We start from the raw sequence: 20,361 nt of genomic DNA, 5'->3' as shown, positions 1-20,361 counted from the left end.
ACATGAAACAACATTCAACCCAATTAAAAATATAGAAAGATTAACGCAAGCTTGATTATATCATTTCATACCTACTAATCAGTAGACAAAATTTTGATTAAAGCATCCAACATTGGTAAGGTTATGTTGAAATTGGTACCTTCATACTGTTAGTAGCATTATATAAATTCATTTGGAATTTTTATCAAGAACTATAAAAAAATTATACCCTTAAACCTAGTAATCTCATTTCTAGCAATTTATCCTCCCACTGGAAAATATGCATAAGTATTAAGATATACACTACACTGTTATCAGTGCATATTAAAAACTTAGAAACAATTTTATTAACCAATGTCACCCCAATAAATTAATTTAAAAATAAATAAATATGGCAGAATTTAAATTTTAAAAAACTTAGAAGTAACCTAAATGTTTAATAATTATAAAACAGCTAAGTCAAGTTATGGCACATCCATTCGATGGAATGATACAGAGCCATTAGTTCTGACTTCTACTTCTAGTCAAGGTGGAGTAACAGGGACCAGATTTATCCTGCCAGCTATAACAACCACAAAACCAGGCAAAATATATAAAGCAAACACTTCAAGACACTGAACATCAGGCAATGAAGAACAATGATACCTGAGATAGAAAATGAATAAGGTGAGCTTTACAAAATTGTCCCAGTTTGCTGCCTACTGAAAGTTAACAGATCATGATGAGGAGTGAGGAAACCCATGTAAAGCTCAGTGGTCTCCTTGAGTTGAGGAGATGGAGCTGGTTGTCCCCAAAGCAGCTATAGTTCATTTGGCAAAGAACCAGAAGGAGGGAGCTGCACAGACAGAACTTGAGAGCTCTGCAAAGGGTTCCTCTAACATCAGTATGCATAGAAGGAAACCACCTGAAGCCAGAGAAAAAATGACCTGTAAGAATTAGTGAGAACATATCCCACAACTCACACAGGACTGGGAAAAGTGCCTGTTCCTACCATTTCCGGTGGGGAACTCCATAATTACTATGGCATTGAGTAGAATAGACAAAAGAGGTTTGGTCTCAGTAATAGGGCAAATTAGCTACTCTGGCCCTCCCTAAAGAGCTTAAAAGCAAAACCAAAAAGGATCAAGCTATAAATTATGTTCAAGTAACATAAGCACACTAGAATAAAGTTCATCAATATAAATCCAAAAATATCTAGTATCCAAAAAAGGCAAAATTCACAATATCTGGCATCCAGTAAAAAAATGGCAAGGCATGCAAAAAAGCAGGAAAATATGATCCAAAATGAGGGAAAAACCCATCAAAACTAATCAACTACAGATGATATAATTAATTTAAACTATAAAAAAGATTATACCCCTTAAATTTAAAAGAACACTAGAAGTTAGGACTATATTCCATATGTTTAAGAAGCTAGAGTAAAGAATGAACATAATCTTTGTAAAGACTTAAAAAAGACAAAAAAAAAAAAAGGAACAGGTAAAACTTACAGAGATGAAAAAAAATACAATGTCTAAGATAAAAATTACACTGCATGTAATTAATGGCAGAGCAGATACCACAGAAGAAGAGTGAACTTGAAAAATAATAATACAAACTATTCATAATTAAAGAAAGAATTAGCAATAAAATAATCAAGGCAAAAAACATGAGATGTGAAAGATCAAATATACATGTTATCAAATATACATGTACTTAGAGTCCCTGAAGAAGAGGAAATAGGAAAATAGAAAAGAAGTTGCTCAACATCATTCATCATCAGAGATATACAAATCAATACTGCAATGAAGTACCACCTCACACCTATCAGGATGGCTATCATCAATAAATCAACAAACAATTGTTGCTAAGATGTGGAGAAAAGAGAACCCTTGTGCACTGTTTGTGAGAATGCATATTGGTGCAACCACTATGGAAAACACTGTGGAGGTTTCTGAAAAACAATAAATGGAATTGCCTTATGATCCACTTCTGGAAATACATCCAAAGAAACCTGAAACACTAATTCAACAGAATATATGCACCCCATGTTCACTGCAACATTATTTATAATAGCCAAGATACAGAAGCAACCCAAGTGCCCATCAATAAATGAATGGATAAGAAAGCTGTTGCACATATACACAGTGGAATATTACTTGGCCATTAAAAAGAATGAAGTCTTATCTTTTATGACAACATGGATGAACCCAGAGGGTATTATGCTAAGTGAAATAAGTCAGAGAAAGACAAATACCATATGATTTCACTTATATGTGGAATCTAAAGAACAAAATAGAAATAGACTCATAGATACAGTGAACAAACTGACAGTTGTCAGAGGGGAAGTGGGGTTGGAACTAGGTGAAAAACGTGAAGGGATTAAGAAGTAAAAATTGATAGTTACAGAATAGTCAGAGAAATGTACATTACAGCATAGGGAATATAGTCAATGATATCATACACACACATACTTGAAACATCAAGGGGACCACCCTGTCAAGTACACGATTTTCTAGCCACTATGCTGTACATCTGAAACTAATACAGGATAATACTGACTGTAAGTTGTAATTGAAAAAAATAAAAAGATTCTGGGATTTAGAAGGGTCAGGCCAGAAAAACTTCTTTACTGAAGGTCAATTAATGTCTAAATGTACTACATATGACAAATCTGTGCATATAATTCAATAAAGCACCTAGTTATTATTAAAAAAAATTTTTAAGACAAAATGGCCAAAATTTGAAAAAACCTATGAAGGCACAAATCAAACAAGTTTAACAAATTCCAAGCATGCCAAGGCACATTATAATCAAATACTAAAAATCAGAGATGAAGAGAAAATCTTAGAGGGTAAAAACACACATTACAAAAAGAAGACACAAAAAAAGATGATGGGGAAAAACAATGTAAGCTGGAAGACAATGTAGGAACATCCTTGAAGAAGTAAAATGGTGATAAAACTTAAAAGGAGAATATTTTACCCAGTTGTTATTCAAGGCAAAATACTTTTTCAGATATACAAGAGCTAAAATATTTGTCACTGGTAGGCCTGTATTATAAGAAATGTGAAAAGAAGTACCACAAGCAGAAATTAAATGATAGCAGATAGAAATGTGACTTTACACACACAAAAAAATGAAGAGTACAGAAATGGTAATTATGTGAGAAAATATAAAGACTTTTTCTATTAAATATCTTCAAAAGATAAATCAACTATTTAAAGCAAAAATAGTAACAGTGTATTGTAGGATTCATAGCGTATACAGAAGTATATCATCAACACCACAAAAGGCAGAGGAAGATAAATGGAAATATACTAAAGTGGTACAATATCACATGAAAAGAAACTTTGATAGATAAATATCAATGGTAGATCTAAACCCAAAGATATCATAATCTAATTAAATATATTCAGATGAACTCACTCAAAAGGCAGAGATTGGCAAACTAGAAAAAAAGCAAGATCCAACCCTATGAAGCTTATAAGAAATCTGCTTTAAATATAAAGACACAAATATAGGGTGTCCCCCAAAAAATGTATACACACACTTTGCATAATTATAAAGACAGTGTTTATTAAAATACATTTCATTTTCAAAATCGAGCTATCAGCTGTTATGGTATGTATACATACATTTTGGGGGACACCCTATAGATTAAAAGCAAAAGGATGAGAAAAGATTTCCCATGCTGACTAATCAAAATAAATCTGGAGTAACTATATTAATATTTAATTTCATAACAGAATATTACCAGGTATAGAGGGCTATTTCTTAATAATATAGGGGCCAACATGTAAAATGGACAGAATAATCCTAAATGCTTATATACCTAATAACAGAGCTTCACAATGCATAAAGCAAAAACTAATAGAACTGCCAGAAAAAATAGACAGATTTGCTGTTATAGCCAAGAACTTCAATATTCCTTTCTCAATAATTGACAGAACAAGTATACAGAAATCAGTAAGTATATAAAAGACTTAAACAGCTGTCAATTAACAGGAACTAATTACTTATAAAACACTCCACATAATTATAGCAGAATACAAATTATTTTCAAGTGTATACAAAACTTAATTACTAAGGTAAACCACTTTCTGGGCCATAAAACAAAGTGTCAAAAAATATAAAAGAATTCAAATCAAACAAAGTATGCTCTCAGAAGATAGTGGAATAAATGAGAGATCAATAACACTAAAATTTCTGGAAAATCCCACAGATACTATAGAACAAAGTAACACACTTCTAAATTATTCATGAGTCAAATAAATAAAAAGTATATCAGAAGTTATTTTGAGCTGAATGAAAATAAAAGCACAACATATCAAAATTTGTAGGGAACAAAAAAGCAGTTCTTAAAGGAAAACTGATAGCACTACAATGCTTACACTAAGAAAAGGAAAAAAAGGTCTCAAATCAATTACCTGATTGATCTTCTAAGAAACTAGGAAAAAAAGAAAGCCAAAGTAAACAGAACAGGAGAAAATACTTACAAAGCATTTTTCATAAAGGACTTGTATGCAGAATAAAGAACTCTCAAAACTCAGGAAGACAAACAACCTAACTAACGAGACAATTTGAATAGACACGTCACCAAAGATGACATGTGGATGGCAAATAAGCACATGAGATGATGATCAACATCATTAGTAATTAGAGAAATACAAATTAAAATCATAGTGAAATACCACTACATTCCTACCAGTATTGCTAAAATTACAAAACTGATCACACCAGGTGTTGGAGAGGATGTGGAGAAATTAAAACCCTCATGTACAGCTAGAGAGAGTGTACATTGGTACAGCCACTTTGGGAAACAGTTTGGCAGTTTCTAAAAATGCTAAATATAAACCTACTCTATGAGCCATCCATTCCACCTAGTATTTACCCAGGAGAAAGAAAGCATATCTTCTCAGTAGGAAGATATTGGTGTCAAGGAGCTCATTCATAGTCTATAAGGGAATAAAAATAAGTAGTATATAAGTAATTACCATAGTATGTGATAGTGCTTATAGTAACAGGAGAATAGGAAGGGCATGTTAATTCAGATTTAGGCAGTCAGGGAAAACTTCTTAGGGGAAATAAGGTATAAACTGAAATCTGAGTAGCAATTAGCCAAGTTCCAACAATCCTACATAATAAAAGGCTAATATGCAAATCAACCAAACGGCAGAACAACCAGTTCCTATGACACACACTGACCACCAGGGGGCAGATGCTCAATGCAGGAGTTGCCCCCTGGTGGTCAGTGCACTCCCACAGGGGGAGCGCTGCTGAGCCAGAAGCCGGGCTCACAGCTGGCAAGCACATCTGCTGTGGTGGGAGTGTCTCCCACCTCTGCAGCAGCACTAAGGATGTCTCCAACAGCTTAGGCCCACTCCCTAAGGGCTCCTGGACTGCAAGAGGGTGCAGGCCAGGCTGAGGGGCCCCCCTCCCCCTCCCACCCCGCCCTGAGTGCATGAATCTCATGCACTGGGCCTCTAGTGTGAATATAATATGGTATGAAAGCCCAGAGGTAAAAGAGAGTAATAGCTTATTAGAGGAAATAAAACAAGTTTCAATGTCTTAAACATAGTGAAATGAGGTTGGAAAAGTGAAGCTAGGAAAAATCATGCAGGGCATTTAATCCATGTTAAGGATTTTTGTACTTCATTCTAACAGCAATGCAGAAGCACTGAATTTCAAGCAAGACACTGGCATAATCAAAACTGAACTCTTAAAGGAAAACACTGAAACTCTGTAGTGTGGAATGTGGATTAGGAAGCAAGATAGGAAAGAGGGAGCCTAGTTAAGAGGCCATTATGTAAGACCAGGCAAGAAATTGAAGGTAATTAATGGGGATGAAAGAAATGGAAACATCTGTGAAAAATTTAGGAGGCAGAACCAACATAACGTATAAGTGATGTGAGAAGTGTGGGAGAGGTATAAGGATGCCCAATATCTGACATGGGCCACTGGGAGATGACACTAATTTTCTTCTATGTTACTTGCCATTGTATGTAGGTCCACTGTCCACACTTCCTCCGTATCCTTTAGTCTCACAATGTGGGGGAGCCCAGCCATTTTCACAGTGACAATTCTTATTGCTATTACATACCTTCAAAACAAACAAAACACTACTTTGTTAATTGTGAATGCTGTTCTAAATCATGAACTCTAGAACGGAAACCAAGAGAAAAAAACTAAATTCATGCAAATTCATCGACACTCTTTAAAAATAAAAAATGTATCAGGTATATAAATTCCCCAGTCTAAAAATTTAAAGTCTTGGGAAGTCTCACATAACCCTTACTGGGATTCCTCATTAAACAGCATTACTTCCATGAACAAGTCAAAAGAGAACATGACTCACCCCATGTCCATGACACTTCTTCTGAATGTCACAGTCATAATTCAGAACAGAAGCATTTACACATTGGAAATTTCTACAGATCTGGGAGGGGAAAATGAAATAATAAGAAAAATTGAACACATTAATAAAACTAGCCAGGAAAAAAAGACCTGGGCATAGATAATTTCATTGTTTAGGAACTCTTTCAAACTTTTAAGGAATAGTTATTCCTAAATTACATATTTGCAAATGGAGAAAAGTAAGTAAAGTTAATTAACTGACATATAACTAATTGAACAAAAAGGGCAAAGATGATACAAAGGCCAAAAACAATGATAAAACTATAATATATCCTTCCATATTAAAATAGATGTGAAAATCCTAAGTCAAATATTCAGATAAAGAAAACTACCGAATTTCTCATTTTTTATTTCAGGACATTAAGCTTGGACCCAAAGATGAACTACCTGGGACCACAAAAAAAAAGCTTAAGAGTTCTCCTCTTCCACTTTTTTTTTCCACTCTTAACCTTTAGCCTATCCCCTAAATAAAAATGTTGAGTAAATATATCAAGAATATATGTCTGAAGTAACACCAAACTGAAAGCCTGCTGCTCACAGTGCCAGAATCTAGCGTTTAGCAGAGGCCAGAGAGGGTAGGATCCAACCCATCCTATTTTACTGCTGGACACAATGTTTGGTGCTTGGTTCTATCAGTGTGTCAGCATAGGTACACATACCAAGCATTTCCTATCCTTCTTGTACATAAATGTTGTTAACATATTATGATAATACAACAAAATGCAAAGTTAAAGGGCCTAATGATATATCTATACATGGTAGTACTAACCTGGAGTTTAAATCAATATTTTTCCAACAACAACAACAAAAAAGCATGTAGGGGTTTGAAAGCAACGATGTTATATCTTACATGGGAGAAATCAGTAGATACTATTTTTATTCTTGATGTTGGTGGGGGAAATATATTAATGTGTTTTTCTTGCAATAAAAAAACCACAAGTACTTTAATGGGGAAAAAAGATAAGTAACTGCCACAATGAACTCATACACACACACACACACACACTACAAACACACAATTTTTGCAATCCAGGAAGAGAGTAAGATAAGGCAGGAAATTTTTAAAACATTTTAAAACAGCATTAAGTAAGATCACATAAATAGTATGAAAATTTAACAAATTCAACTGTGCCAATAAAAGCCAAAGCCCAACCAAATTATAAAAATACAAAATGAAAACAGAATATTTATATTATATTATATTAAAAAAAAACTTTTCTAAGCATGACATGAAACCAAGACAAAACTGATAGTTTAAAGTTTCTTTATGGCAGAGACAAATGAGAAACTGTAAAAAATATTTGCGACATAAATGACAATTAACATTCTTTATATATGAGGAACCCTTAAAAACAATAAAAAATTACAACCCAACAAATAAAGAAAAAAGATGTGAATATGGACTTAACACAAAAAGAATACATAGAGCTAATAAAAATGTAAAAAGATGCTCAAGAAGAAAAATGCAAAATAAAATAATGAGGCTGTGGGAACCATACCAGGTCCCCAGATAGTCAAAGCCAATGGGAGCAGAGAGGCCTTGTTATCAATACACTAGAATGGCCAAATGCCACTCTGGCATGAGCCTAATCAAGATGTCCAAGGACTCTGAGCCTGGGAATCCTAATCAAGCCAAGATACATGAGCAGGTGCAAGGACAAACGGTACACTCTGCCCTTCTGTAGCCAATATGATTGATGTAACTATTGGCACGAAGCCTTCTTTGTGTAAAAGTATGTTACTGACCAGCTGGTCGGATGGAGTGAGAAGTCTGTGAGAGAGAGCAGCAGAGCAGAAGAAGAGAGCTCAGAGAAGCAGAGGCGACAGGCACAGAGAAGTAGCTCCTATGTGTGCAGGAGAGGCTGGGGAGCTCAGATACTGCTTCTGGTATACCAGCCGGTGACCGGCTGCCTGCCTGTAGTTTGCTGTGAGGACTGTTCTTATCTGATGGCTATGTGGCCACTGGCTTCTGCAATAAAGACTCATTCTTATATACCCACAACCGATCATGGCTTCTCCGTCTGCCCTGCCGCCAAGAATTGACCTGTGTCTCTGACACTTGGTAAAGGAGGAACTTGGACTAAGTTCCCAAAAGTTGTATAGTGGGCGGGGTCCAAGCAGGAACCAGCCCTGGCGTAGTCGAATGGGAGAATTTAGAAGAATACATGGACTGAAAGTCACCCAGAACAACTCAGACCAGCAGAGCTGTGCAGGGCTCTGGCTGTGCTCTGACAGGCTTTTTGTCACCTAGTCAGGATGTCAAAAATTAAAGAGATTAGAAACACACAATGTTAGCAAGAGTGTGAGAAAAAAATAAGACACCCTTATATACAACTAGTGGAATGGAAGTTACCACCTTACTGAAAGGTAAATTGGCAGTGCCTATAAGATTTTAAATGCATATATCTTAATTTACATAAAATATCGACTAGAAATCTATCCTACAGAAGTACTCACAAAAGTAGGTGAGAGTAAATGTAGATGAGTGTTCGATGCTACTAAATAATAAACTAGACGACAAAACAAGAATGTGAAAGATCTGAATATGTAATTATCAAACCCTATATGTTATAAGCAAGAATATACATATTATCTTCAAATGCACATTTATCAAAAATGAACATACAGGGTCAACTCATTAAACCTGGATATTTCATCCCCAAAAATGAGCAAAAATATTAAACCTAGCACCAAACCTGAAACATGCCCAATTTCCAAAGCAAACAGTCATGTTCATAGTCAGTAAATCTTTTTTGCCTTCTCTTACATCACAAAAGAAAACGGCGTAAGATGTGGTGCATATATACAATGGAATACTACTCAGCCTTAAGAAAAGATGAAATATTGCCAATTGCAACAACATAAATGGACCTTGAGAATATAAGCAAAATAAGTCATAAAAAGTTAAGAAACATATGATTTCATTCATATATGGTATATAAAACTGAAAGCAACAAATGAATAAATTTTTTAAAAATTCATAAAAACAGACAAGAGTATGGTGGTTACCAGAGGGAAGGGTGGGTTGATAAAAGCTAAAAGGCGTCAAATATATGGTGACAGAAGATGATTTGACTTTGGGTGGTAGACACAATACGCAATATACAGGTCATGTATCATAGAAATGCACACTTGAAACCTTATATGAACCAACTAGAGGCCCAATGCATAAAAATTTGTACAAGAGTAGGCCTTCCTTCCCCCAGCTGCTGGCACTGGCTTCCCTCTGGCACCTGGGACCCTGGCTGGCTTCCCTCCTCCAGCCACCCGCAGGCACCCAGGACCAGAGCTGGCTTCCCCCGGGGTTCCCCGCAGGCCCCTGGGACCTGGCTGGCTTCCCTCTGGCCCCAGCTTGATCAGGAAGGACGTCGACAATGACGTCTGGAAGATGTCTGGTCTAATTAGCATATTACCCTGTTATTGTTATAGACGTTATCCCAATACATTTAATTTTAGAAAAAGGCATATTTTGTTGGTTATAATTCTCAAACCAGCCAATCAGCACTTTTTTCTCCCTGTTATAGCAAGAGCTTCAGAGAAAAATCTCACAATTTTGGTAATGTAGCTTTTGAAGTAATCAAGCATTCCAGTAAACTGTATCAGTACTGTCATGAATTCTTCCCACAAGAGATTCCCTCAGCCTGTGAATCTCAACAAAAGTCACTGAATGTCATCGATGTTCTGATCTTAGTCAAGCTGACAGAATACTCCCAAAATCACTTCTAAAGTACAGGCTACCAGCTGTCCTTCATTTTTATCATGTAAGTTTTTAAAATAATTCAATACATGCACATGGTTAAAAAATAAAATAATAGTAGTGATAAAAGTGCTTCTGATGAAATAACTCTATGACCCATTTCCATCCAGTCTGCCATCCTGGCAGTCTGGAGACAACCACCCTTCCTTAGGGATAATTCTCTCCCTATTTTAAATTAGTATCCTATTATTTGATTTCTCTATTTTAAATATCATCAATTGATATCCTTATAATAGATAAGAATTTTGGTTTCTAACACCAACCCAAATGCACCTCCTTCACCTTCTCAAACTAAATATTGCTTAATATGTATACCATAATATTGTGATATTATCCACTCAATACATTACATGTCACTATTACCTGAGCAAGTTCATAACTAGGTGAAGCTGATAATCGGAGGTCAAAGTATTATCTTTATTATCAACTAGAGGCCTGGTGCACAAAATTCGTGCACGGGGGGGGGGGGGGGGTCTCTCAGCCCAGCCTGAACCCTCTCCAATCTGGGACCCCTCAAGGGATGTCCCACTGCCTGTTTAGGCCCGATCCCAGGGATCGGGCCTAAACAGGCAGTCGGACATCCCTATCACAATCCAGGACTGCTGGCTCCCAACTGCTCACCTGCCTGCCTTCCTGATTGCCCCTAGCCGCTTCTGCATGCCAGCCTGATCACCCCCTAACCACTCCCCTGCCAGCTTGATTGATGCCTAACTGCTCCCCTGCCAGCCTGTTTGCCCCTAACTGCCCTCCCCTGCAGGCCTGGTCCCCCCCAAACTGCTCTCCCCTGCAGGCCTGGGTCCCCACCAACTGCTCTACCCTGCAGGCCTGGTCACCCCTAACTGCCCTCCCCTGCAGGTCTGGTCCCCCCCAAACTGCTCTCCCCTGCAGGCCTGGGTCCCCACCAACTGCTCTCCCCTGCAGGCCTGGTCACCCCTAACTGCCCTCCCCTGCAGGTCTGGTCCCCCCCCCCCCCCAAACTGCTCTCCCCTGTAGGCCTGGGTCCCCACCAACTGCTCTCCTCTGCCGGCTTGGTCACCCCTAACTGCCCTCCCCTGCAGGCCTGATCGCCCACAACTGCCCTCCCTTGCAGGCCTGGTCCCTCCCATCTGCCCTCCTTTGCTGGCCATCTTGTGGTGGCCATCTTGTGTCCACATGGGGGCAGGATCTTTGACCACATGGGGGCAGCCATCTTGTGTGTTGGAGTGATGGTCAATCTGCATATTACTCTTTTATTAGATAGGATAGAGGCCTGGTGCACGGGTGGGGGCCAGCTGGTTTGCCCTGAAGGATGTCCCAGATCAGGATGGGGGTTCCTTTGGGGCCTGGGGTGGCCTGGGCAAGGGGTCTGTGGTGGTTTGCAGGCCGGCCATGCCCCCTGGTGAGCCAAGCAGAGGCCCTGGTATCTGGGGTTTATTTATCTTCTAAAATTGAAACTTTGTAGCCTGGAGTGGAGCCAAGCCTTCTGTTTGCTCCGAGGTGGCAGCCATTTTTGTTGGAATTTATGTATCTTCTATAATTGAAACTTTGTAGCCTTAAGCGGAGGCCTGGGCCTGCGAGGGCTGCAGAAGCTTGGCTTCCTCCATCGTTGGTGGCAACCCTAGCCTCCTGCTCTTTTCAGCTCTGTGGCTGCTGCCATTTCTGTTTGGGTTTATGTATCTTCTATCATTGAAACTTTGTAGCCTTGAGTGGAGGCCTGGGCCGGCAAGGGCAGGCGGAAAGCTTGGCTTCCTCCATTGCTGGGGAAACCCAAGCCTCCCTCCTGCTCTTTGTGGCCGTAGCCATCTTGGTTGGGTTTATTTGCATATTCACTCCTGATTGGCTGGTGGGTGTGGCTTGTGGGCATGGCTTGTGGGTGTAGCGGGGTGATGGTTAATTTGCATATTACTCTTTTATTAGATAGGATAGAGCAGCTAACCTGACTTAAGTTAATAATGAACTGGGCTTCCTAATTCTGCACCCCAAAATCAAACTTACCTGCCTAGTCACAGGCTGCTCTGGACAACCACAGGCCTCCCCCCACAGAAGCAGAGCCTGCCTTGCTAAATGTACTGCATGGTTGAGAGAGCAGACCAGAATGCACCCTCTCTGCAGACAGGGAGATCTGAAAAGAGAAGACAGAAGAGACTGAGCCACCCCTGCCCAGTGTCTTCTCACAAACGCATCAACTGTAGCAGTCACTCTGCATCTCTCAGAGTGAAGTAAAGGAGAAACAGTGAGGCAGGGAGTGTTACTCATTTTTCTCCAGCTTTATTGAGTTATAATTGACATCTAACAATATGTGAGTTTAAGGTATTCATGTTGATTTGGTAAACTTACATTTTGTGAAATGATTACCACAGTAGGCTTAGTTAACACCTCTATCACCCACATAATTATCATTTCTTTTTTGTAGTGAGAACATTTAAAATCTACTCTGTTGGTACTTTCAGGTATATAGTATTATTAACCATAACCACCATGCTGAATATTAGATCCCAGAACTTAATAATCTTATATCTGGAAGTTTGTACCCTTTGACCAACATCTCCCTATTTCCACCACCCCAACGCTCAGCCCCTGGGAACCACCACTCTACTCTCTGTTTTTGTGCTTTTGTCATTTTAAATTCCACATAGAGGTAAGATCATGCACTATTTGTCTTTCTCTATCTGACTTATTTCACTTAGCATAATGTCCTCAAGGTCCATAAATGTTGTTTCAAATGGCAAGATTTCCTTCTTTCTCATAAATAAATAATAATCCACTATACAGATTATTTTAACATTTTGGCTACTGTAAGTAATGCTGCAATGCACATAGGAATGAAGATAACTCAAGATCCTATTTTCATTTATTTTGGATATATACCCAGAAGTGGATTTGCTGGATCAAATGATAGATCTATTTTGAATTTTTTGAGGAAATTCTGTGCTATTTTCCACAGTGACTGTATCAATTTACATTACCACCAACAATGCATAGGGTTTTGTTTTTTCTACATCTTCATGAACACTTATCTCTTGTTTTTAATGTTAGCTTATACTAGTTTAATAGAGATGTGGTGATTATCTCATTGTGGTTTTGATGTGCACTTCCCAGATGATTAGTGATGCTGAACATTTTTTTCATGTACTTGTTGGTCATTTGTTATCTCCTTTGGAAAAATGTCATTCAGAGATCCTCTGCCCATTTTTAATAAGACTGTTTGGTTTTTGGCTATTGAGTTGTATAAGTGTCTTACATATTTGGGATATTAACCCCTTATTGAATATATGATTTTAAAATATTTTATCACATTCCATAAGTTGCCCTTTCATTTTGTTCAATATTTCTTTTCTTATACAGAGGCTTTTTCATTTGATATAGCCCCACTTCATTATTTTTGCTTTTTATGGTTGTGCTTTTGATGTCACATCAAAAAATGTAATTGCCAAGCCCAATGTTAAGGAGCTTTCTCCCAATGCTTTCTTCTAAAAGATATAGTTTCAGGTATTATGTTTAAGTCATTAATTCATTTTAATTTTTGTAAGTGGTAAAAGATAGGAGTCATTAAAATATTTAATAGCATGTAAATATCCAGTTTTTTCAAAACTACCCATTAAAAAGATGACCCTTTCCCCATTGAGTAAAAATTAGTTGTTAAATATTAGTTGACCATATATGTGGGAATTTGTTTGAGGCTCTCTATTCTGTTCTGTTATCTAGGTGTCTATTTTTATGCCAATAGCATACTGTTTGACTACTGTAGCTTTGTAATATAGTGACCAGAAATTGTGATGCCTCCAGCTTGGTCTTCTCTCTTAGGATTGCTTTAGCTATTTATGAGCCTCATGATCCCATACAAATTTTAGGATTATTTATTCTATTTATGTTAAAAATGCTAATGAAATTTTTATTGTATTATACGTACAGATGACTTTAGATAGTATAAAAATTTTAACAATAGCAATTCTTCCAATCCATGAACATGAGATATCTTTCCATTTACAGGCATAACTTGAGTTGTGCATGTTTAATTACAAACCACTGCAATATAATGATTATCACAATAAAACAAGTCACATGAATTTTTGGTTTCCCAGTGCACATAAAAGTTATATTTACACTATACTATAGTCTATTACGTGTGCAATAGTATTATGTCTAATAAATAGACAAACCTTAATTTAAAAATACTTTATTGCTAAAAGATGTTAACCATCCTCTAAGCCTGTTGAAAAAACGGCGCTTCTAGACTTGTTCTATGCAGGGTAGGGTTGCCACAAACCTTCGATTTGTAAAAAACAAACACAAAACAAAAAACCCACACCAATATCTACAAAGTACAATAAAATGAAGTACAATAAAATGAGGTATGCCTCTATTTGTATCTTCTTAAATTTCTTTCATTAAAGTCTTGGAATGTGTAGTGGTCAGATTTTTCACTTCCTTGGTTAAATTTATTCATAAGTATTTCATTTTTTGATGCTATTGTGAATGGTATGGTTTTCTTTATCATTCAGATAGCTCATTGTAATGTAAACACATGCAACTAATTTCTTTATGTTGATCTTGTATCCTGCAGCTTTACCAAATTCATTGATTTTTGGTAACGTTTTTTGGTGGACTCTACAGAATTTCCTATATAAAAGATCATGTGATTTGCAAACAAAGACAATGTTAATTTTCAATTATAGTTTAGAAGCCTTTCATTTCTTTTCCAACCTGAATGCTCTGGCTACAACTTCCAGTGCTATGCTAAGTAAGAATAGTGAGACTGAGTACCCTTGCCTCATTTCTTATCTTACAGAGAAAACTTCAACCTTTTCCCACTGAGTATGATATAAGCTGTGGGCTTGTCAGTATGGCCTTTATGGTGTAAAGGTACATTCCTTCTCTTCCCAGTTTGTTGAAAGGTTTTTAACATGAACAGATGTCATATTTTGTCAAATGCCTTTTCTGCATTAATTGCGAGAATTATATGATTTTTATCTTACATTCTATTAATATGATGCATCACATTTACAGATTTGCTTATATTGAACCATCCTTACTTTCTAGAGATAAATACAATGTGATCCTGATGTATTATCTTTCTAATGTGCTGTTCAATTTAGTTTGCTAATATTTTGTTGAGAATTTATGCATGTATATTCCTCAAGGATATTGAACTGTAATTTTCTTTTCTTGAGTGTTCTTATCTGGCTTTGGTATCAGGATAATGCTGACCATATAAAACAAATTTGAGAATGTGCTCTCCTCTTCGATTTTTTTTTTTTTTAAGAGTTTAAGAATTGGCATTAATCCTTCTTTAAATCCTTGGTAGACTTCACCAGTTAAAAGAATTCGTATTAGGCTTTTCTTTGTTGGGAGGTTGTTGATTACTAAGTCAATCTCCTTACTTGTTATTGGTCTGTACAGATTTTCTATTTCATCATGATTTAGTCTTGGTAGATTATAAGTTTCTAGAAATGTATTCATTTATTCTAGGTTATCCAATTTGTTAGTATATAATTTTTCATAGTCTTCATGATTTCTATCTTTGTTAAAACTTTTCATTTTATTCATGTTCTAGAGGCCCAATGCACAAAATTCGCTCAAGGGGCTCAGCCCTCACAGCCCCGGCTTCATCCGGAAGGTCTGGAAGAACGTCCTAGAGGTTGTCTAGAAGGTCATTTGGCTGTATGGTCTAATTAGCATATTACTCTTTTATTGTTATAGAAAATTGTTTTCCTGATCTTGCTAAATTGTCTATGTTTTCTTATAACTCACTGAACTTCCTTAAAAATAACTACTTGAGTTCTTCATTAGTAAATCACATATCATCATGTATTTGGGAACAGTTACTGAAAAATTATTGTGATCCTTTGGTGGATTTGAAGTTTTGGATTACTGTCCTCTCATCTGAAGTAGCAGTCAACTCCTCCAATTTTTATTAAGTGCCTTCATGAGAGAAATACCTTTCTTCAGCCCAGCTAGGCATCCTGAGGCTTTCTCAGCCTTCTACAAATATGCCTGCTCCATACTTCTTGCTCCCTCTGTGGCAGAATTCTTAGGCTGTCTTGCCTTCTCTAGATCTTGAAAAACACCAAGCCAAGTGATGACAACCTTTTTCTTTGTTTTTGTTTTGTTTTGTTTTTTGCTTACCAGCTGTCTGCAAAGGCTCACTCTTGCCACCACTGTCAGGAGGGCATATGGGGTGCCCATGTACCACTTGGAGAGATGCACAGGCAAGGCATCCCCAGGCACTTGTGCATGGGCTTTTTGTGGAGTCTGCTAAATAGTTAATAGGATCTGCTTTATTTCAATGTCCTCCACAAGTCCTACGCCCCTCTCCCAGCCTCTTCTCACCCCTCAGTCATGCAATTCACACCTCAGTACGTTGGGTAGGGTAAGAAAGAATATGCAGTGCACAGCTGGGGAAGCCAGGTGCTCACTGACCGGCTCTCATTTCCCCCCTGGGAGAAATCATGAGCTAAAAAGATCTCTCCTGGTCCTAAGCTGTGCCACCTTGGGTAAGGAATGATATGAGTACAATTGCTTTAGGCAGTTAGACAGACATGAGCAGAGCAAGGACAATGGGCCAGGTATAGAAGGTCACCAGGATAGAAAGCCCCAGGTGCCTAGCAATGGACAATCAATTGTACTGTGGGACCTCACCCCCAGGGTGATTTTTCCTCCCCTAGCATATCACTGGTCATGCGGTTTGGACCCCCTGATCTTTCCTCCCTAGAGATAACATCTAGGCCTCAGTTGTTTATCAGCTCCAGGCCCAGATAAGCAACAAAACCAGCCTCAGGACCAGCTGCATTGAATAATGACCCCTGCCCTGGTACCAGCCAATCAATCAATGGAGACCACAACTCTGAAAGAACACATCTGGAAAACTGCTGAATATTCTATTAAGATCTTTCCCTGGGACCTCCCCTAAAATCTGCCCTTAAAACCCTTAGGCTGGAGGCCCCAGTGTGTTCTCCCTCCCAGGAGCACATCCGTGCCTTTCCCTCTTTCTTCTCTCTCTCCCCCCAGGCACGTTACCTTTAGCTTCCCCACTCCCAAGCTCCAAGGGCCCTTCCTTTACCTCTATAACTTGTTTCCTGAGCCCATTTCTTCTAGGAATTACTTTTACTACCTCTATAATTTACCCAAAACGTTATCTTACAGTTTGGGTCTTGCTATGAATTCTTTCCTAGTCAGAAGTTGCTGAACCAGTCACACAACTAGTGCAATTCCCGCCACTTACAACAGAATCAAACTGTTTCTCTTACCCTCTCCAATATGTTCAACTCATATTTTTTTGCTCCAACACTGCTGGAATTTCTCCACTAGAAACCTGGATTTCTGCAAAGACTCTCTTATCTGTGAGTGAATAAGATGTTGTTTTCCAGGGGCTTCCAAACTGTGACTGGAAGGGCTAAAGCCACGCAAAGTCACTGCAGAGTCCACATCCAGGAGGAGGTCTCTGTATGCCTATTACCTGACACAAGCTGGGCAAGACTCCTCCCAGGTCTCCTGATGAATGCTGCGGGATTCCACAGCTCTCATTAAGGCACTTCTGTCCATTCATGGATGCCAAATTGTTATTGTTGAGCAGACACAAATGAGGGACCTCTTATTCAGCCATGTTGCGAATGTCACTCAAAAACCCAGAAGTGTTATTTTAATGGAAATTCATCCATAAGGAAACAAGAAAATGGGGAATAAGTATCCCTTACCAAGAATTAAGACAAAACACTATTGATTTCAAAGCCAAATATTAGGACTACATTTTCTTTCTTATAGAGCTTTTTTTTTTTTTCCTACAGGTAACACATGCCTTTCTTCTTACACAACTGGCCTTTTGTGTCATTTCCTCTTTCAAGTTCCCTATTTCTCTAAAAATTTGGGGCCTCCCTTGCCCCAATCTATATTCATTATTCTCCTGGCCTGATACACTGCTGTTATATTGGAATTTCCCTTTGACATACTTCTATGTTCTAGATCAGTGGTCGGCAAACTGCGGCTCTGTTGACTAATGAGTTTGCCAACCACTGTCTAGAATAGATCAACCTTTCGGACGCCACGGACCACTGGTTGGAAACCGCTACCTTAGATGACAATTCTTTCTCTTTTTTATTTACTTCCTCATTTGCTGGATCACTACAGTTAGATGATTTCCTAAGAAAGGATTTTTAAAAAGATAACTTCATATCCTGTAAATCTCTGAAATGTTTTTATTGTGCCCTCTCACTTGATTATGTATGCATAAGTCTAGGTTGAGAATCTTTCAGAAACATGAAAGCATTGCTCCCTTGTCTTCCAAAATTCAGTTCTCAATTTTATTCTTTTACATGTGACCCATTTTGGGAGGTCTTTGTTTGTATGTTTATTTGTTTTGTTTTGTCTCTGGAAGCTATTGAGATTTTTCTTCACAAGTACTCTGGAATTTCATAATTGCCCACTTTCCTTGTTTTCTTTCTCTAAAGTAGTAATTTTAATTATTTGAATTTAAAAATCTTTATTTGATCCACACAGGCTTTTATTTTTTTTCTCTCTTATTTCTATCTCAGTCTTTTTGTGGAGTTTCCTCAGAGAATTGTTTAACTTTATGTAATAATCCATCCGTGGTAGACATGAGCAGAAGCAAGAACAATGGCCTAGGTACAGAAGGTCACCCGGGTAGAAAGCCACAGGTGCCTGGTAATGGACAATTGTAGAGTGGGACCTCATTCCCAGGGTGACCTTTCCTTCCCTAGCATAGTGGTCGGCAAACTCATTAGTCAACAGAGTGGCAAACCGCTGCTCGCGAGCCGCAGTTTGCCGACCACTGCCCTAGCATATTGCTGGTCATGCGGTTTGGACCCCCGTCCCTAGAGATAACATCTAGGCCACATAGCTCCAGTCCCAGAAAAGCAGCAAAACCAGACAAGTGACACCTAGGCTGACCCCAGGAGCAGCTGCATTAGATAATGACCCCCTGCCTGGCACTGGCCAATCAATCAGTGGAGACCTAGACCCTGAAAGGACATTTCTGGTGTTAGGTCTGATCAAATAATCGAATTTCCTCCCCTGGGAAACTGACCTTTAGATCATTTCCCAACTGACATTACCTTTTGCTTAGACAACATTCCATTTGCTAAGACCAGTAACTTTCCCCTCCCTACTTATCCAGCATTCTGACCCGCCCAGAGAATTCCCTGCCAAAAAAGCCCATCTAGAATCCTTTAAAATCTCTTATTCCCCCCTATCTCTGGGGTGCTCACCCCATCTGGTTTCCAAATGACCTACTAAATTCATAATTCTTTACCGCTTTCAGCTCACGCATACCTCCTTCAACCACCCTAACACCTAGAAAGCTGCTGAATATTCCACTGAGACCCGCACTGAGACCTCCCCTAAAATCTCCACCTTAAAACCCTTAGGCAGGAGGACCCAGCACCCTCTCCCTCCTGGGAACACACCCACACATGTCACCTTTACTTTCCTTACTTCTAAGGCCCTTCCTTTGCCTCTATAACTTGTTTCCTAAGCCCATTTCTGTAGGGAGCAGTTATAGGGTTAAGCCTCGGACTGACCTGCTGGCAAAGTCGCAAACAAGTCCCAGCTTGGAGGGCACAGCCCTCTAAGCATAATTAAGCTTGATCTTGTGACTGCTCCCTAGATCTTTCCTGGGTAGCTAATGGGCTGTGGGAGAGTGAAACTTACAAGAACACTGTAAATTACCTTGTTTACCCCTGACTATAAAATAAACCATCAGCTTACAGACTGGATCTGTTCTGTGGCCTCAGCCAGGCACAGAAGATCCACCTAGACCCAGCTTATTCTCTTTGTTTGTCTTTTCTTCATCCTTCACCAGCCCTCCCTCAGGCTCACCGAACCCTTGGCTGTGCTGGCGTGGCACACATTTCTTCTACAAATTACTTCTCCTACCTCTGTGATTTTCTAAATAAATATTCTCTTATATTTTGAGTCTTGGCTCTGAATTCTTTCCTAGCCAAAACGTAAGTACCAAGGTTGCTGCCATTCCCACCGCTGCAAACACATCTATAGTTCAGTTATGTATGCATGAAGGAAACAGTGTACTAGAATTAGGATAGGGATACAGGCATTTCATAACAGGATGACCAAATATATCAAAAATTTTATCTTCTCATCTCCAACCTAGAGGACTAGGCAAATGGTTGCTGATGCTTTGTTGACAAAATAAATAAAAGAAACAAGAGAAGGGGCTAGCCCAGCCATGAGCAAACTACGGTCCGCCCGGATCCGGCTGTTCTATCCAGTTCTCTTGC

The 20,361-nt window shown here is 38.5% G+C and overlaps 1 protein-coding gene across 1 annotated transcript in view; it reads right to left on the bottom strand.

Moving 5' to 3' along the window:
* Nucleotides 1-20,361, bottom strand: part of ADAM9 (ADAM metallopeptidase domain 9) — a 114,285-nt gene that overhangs the window by 12,498 nt on the left and 81,426 nt on the right. Inside the window, exons 17-18 of the mRNA XM_080660923.1 lie at nt 6,317-6,397; nt 5,956-6,061 (exon numbers count right to left, since the gene is read on the bottom strand). Of these exons, the coding sequence (XP_080517049.1) occupies nt 5,956-6,061; nt 6,317-6,397 (187 nt within the window). The remainder of the gene's footprint in view (nt 1-5,955; nt 6,062-6,316; nt 6,398-20,361) is intronic.

Source organism: Plecotus auritus (assembly GCF_963455305.1).
Source record: "Plecotus auritus genome assembly, chromosome: 3".
In the NCBI taxonomy this organism is placed as follows: domain Eukaryota; kingdom Metazoa; phylum Chordata; class Mammalia; order Chiroptera; family Vespertilionidae; genus Plecotus; species Plecotus auritus.
Note: the sequence above shows the minus strand (reverse complement) of the source record. Positions and strands in the feature narration are given on the sequence as shown.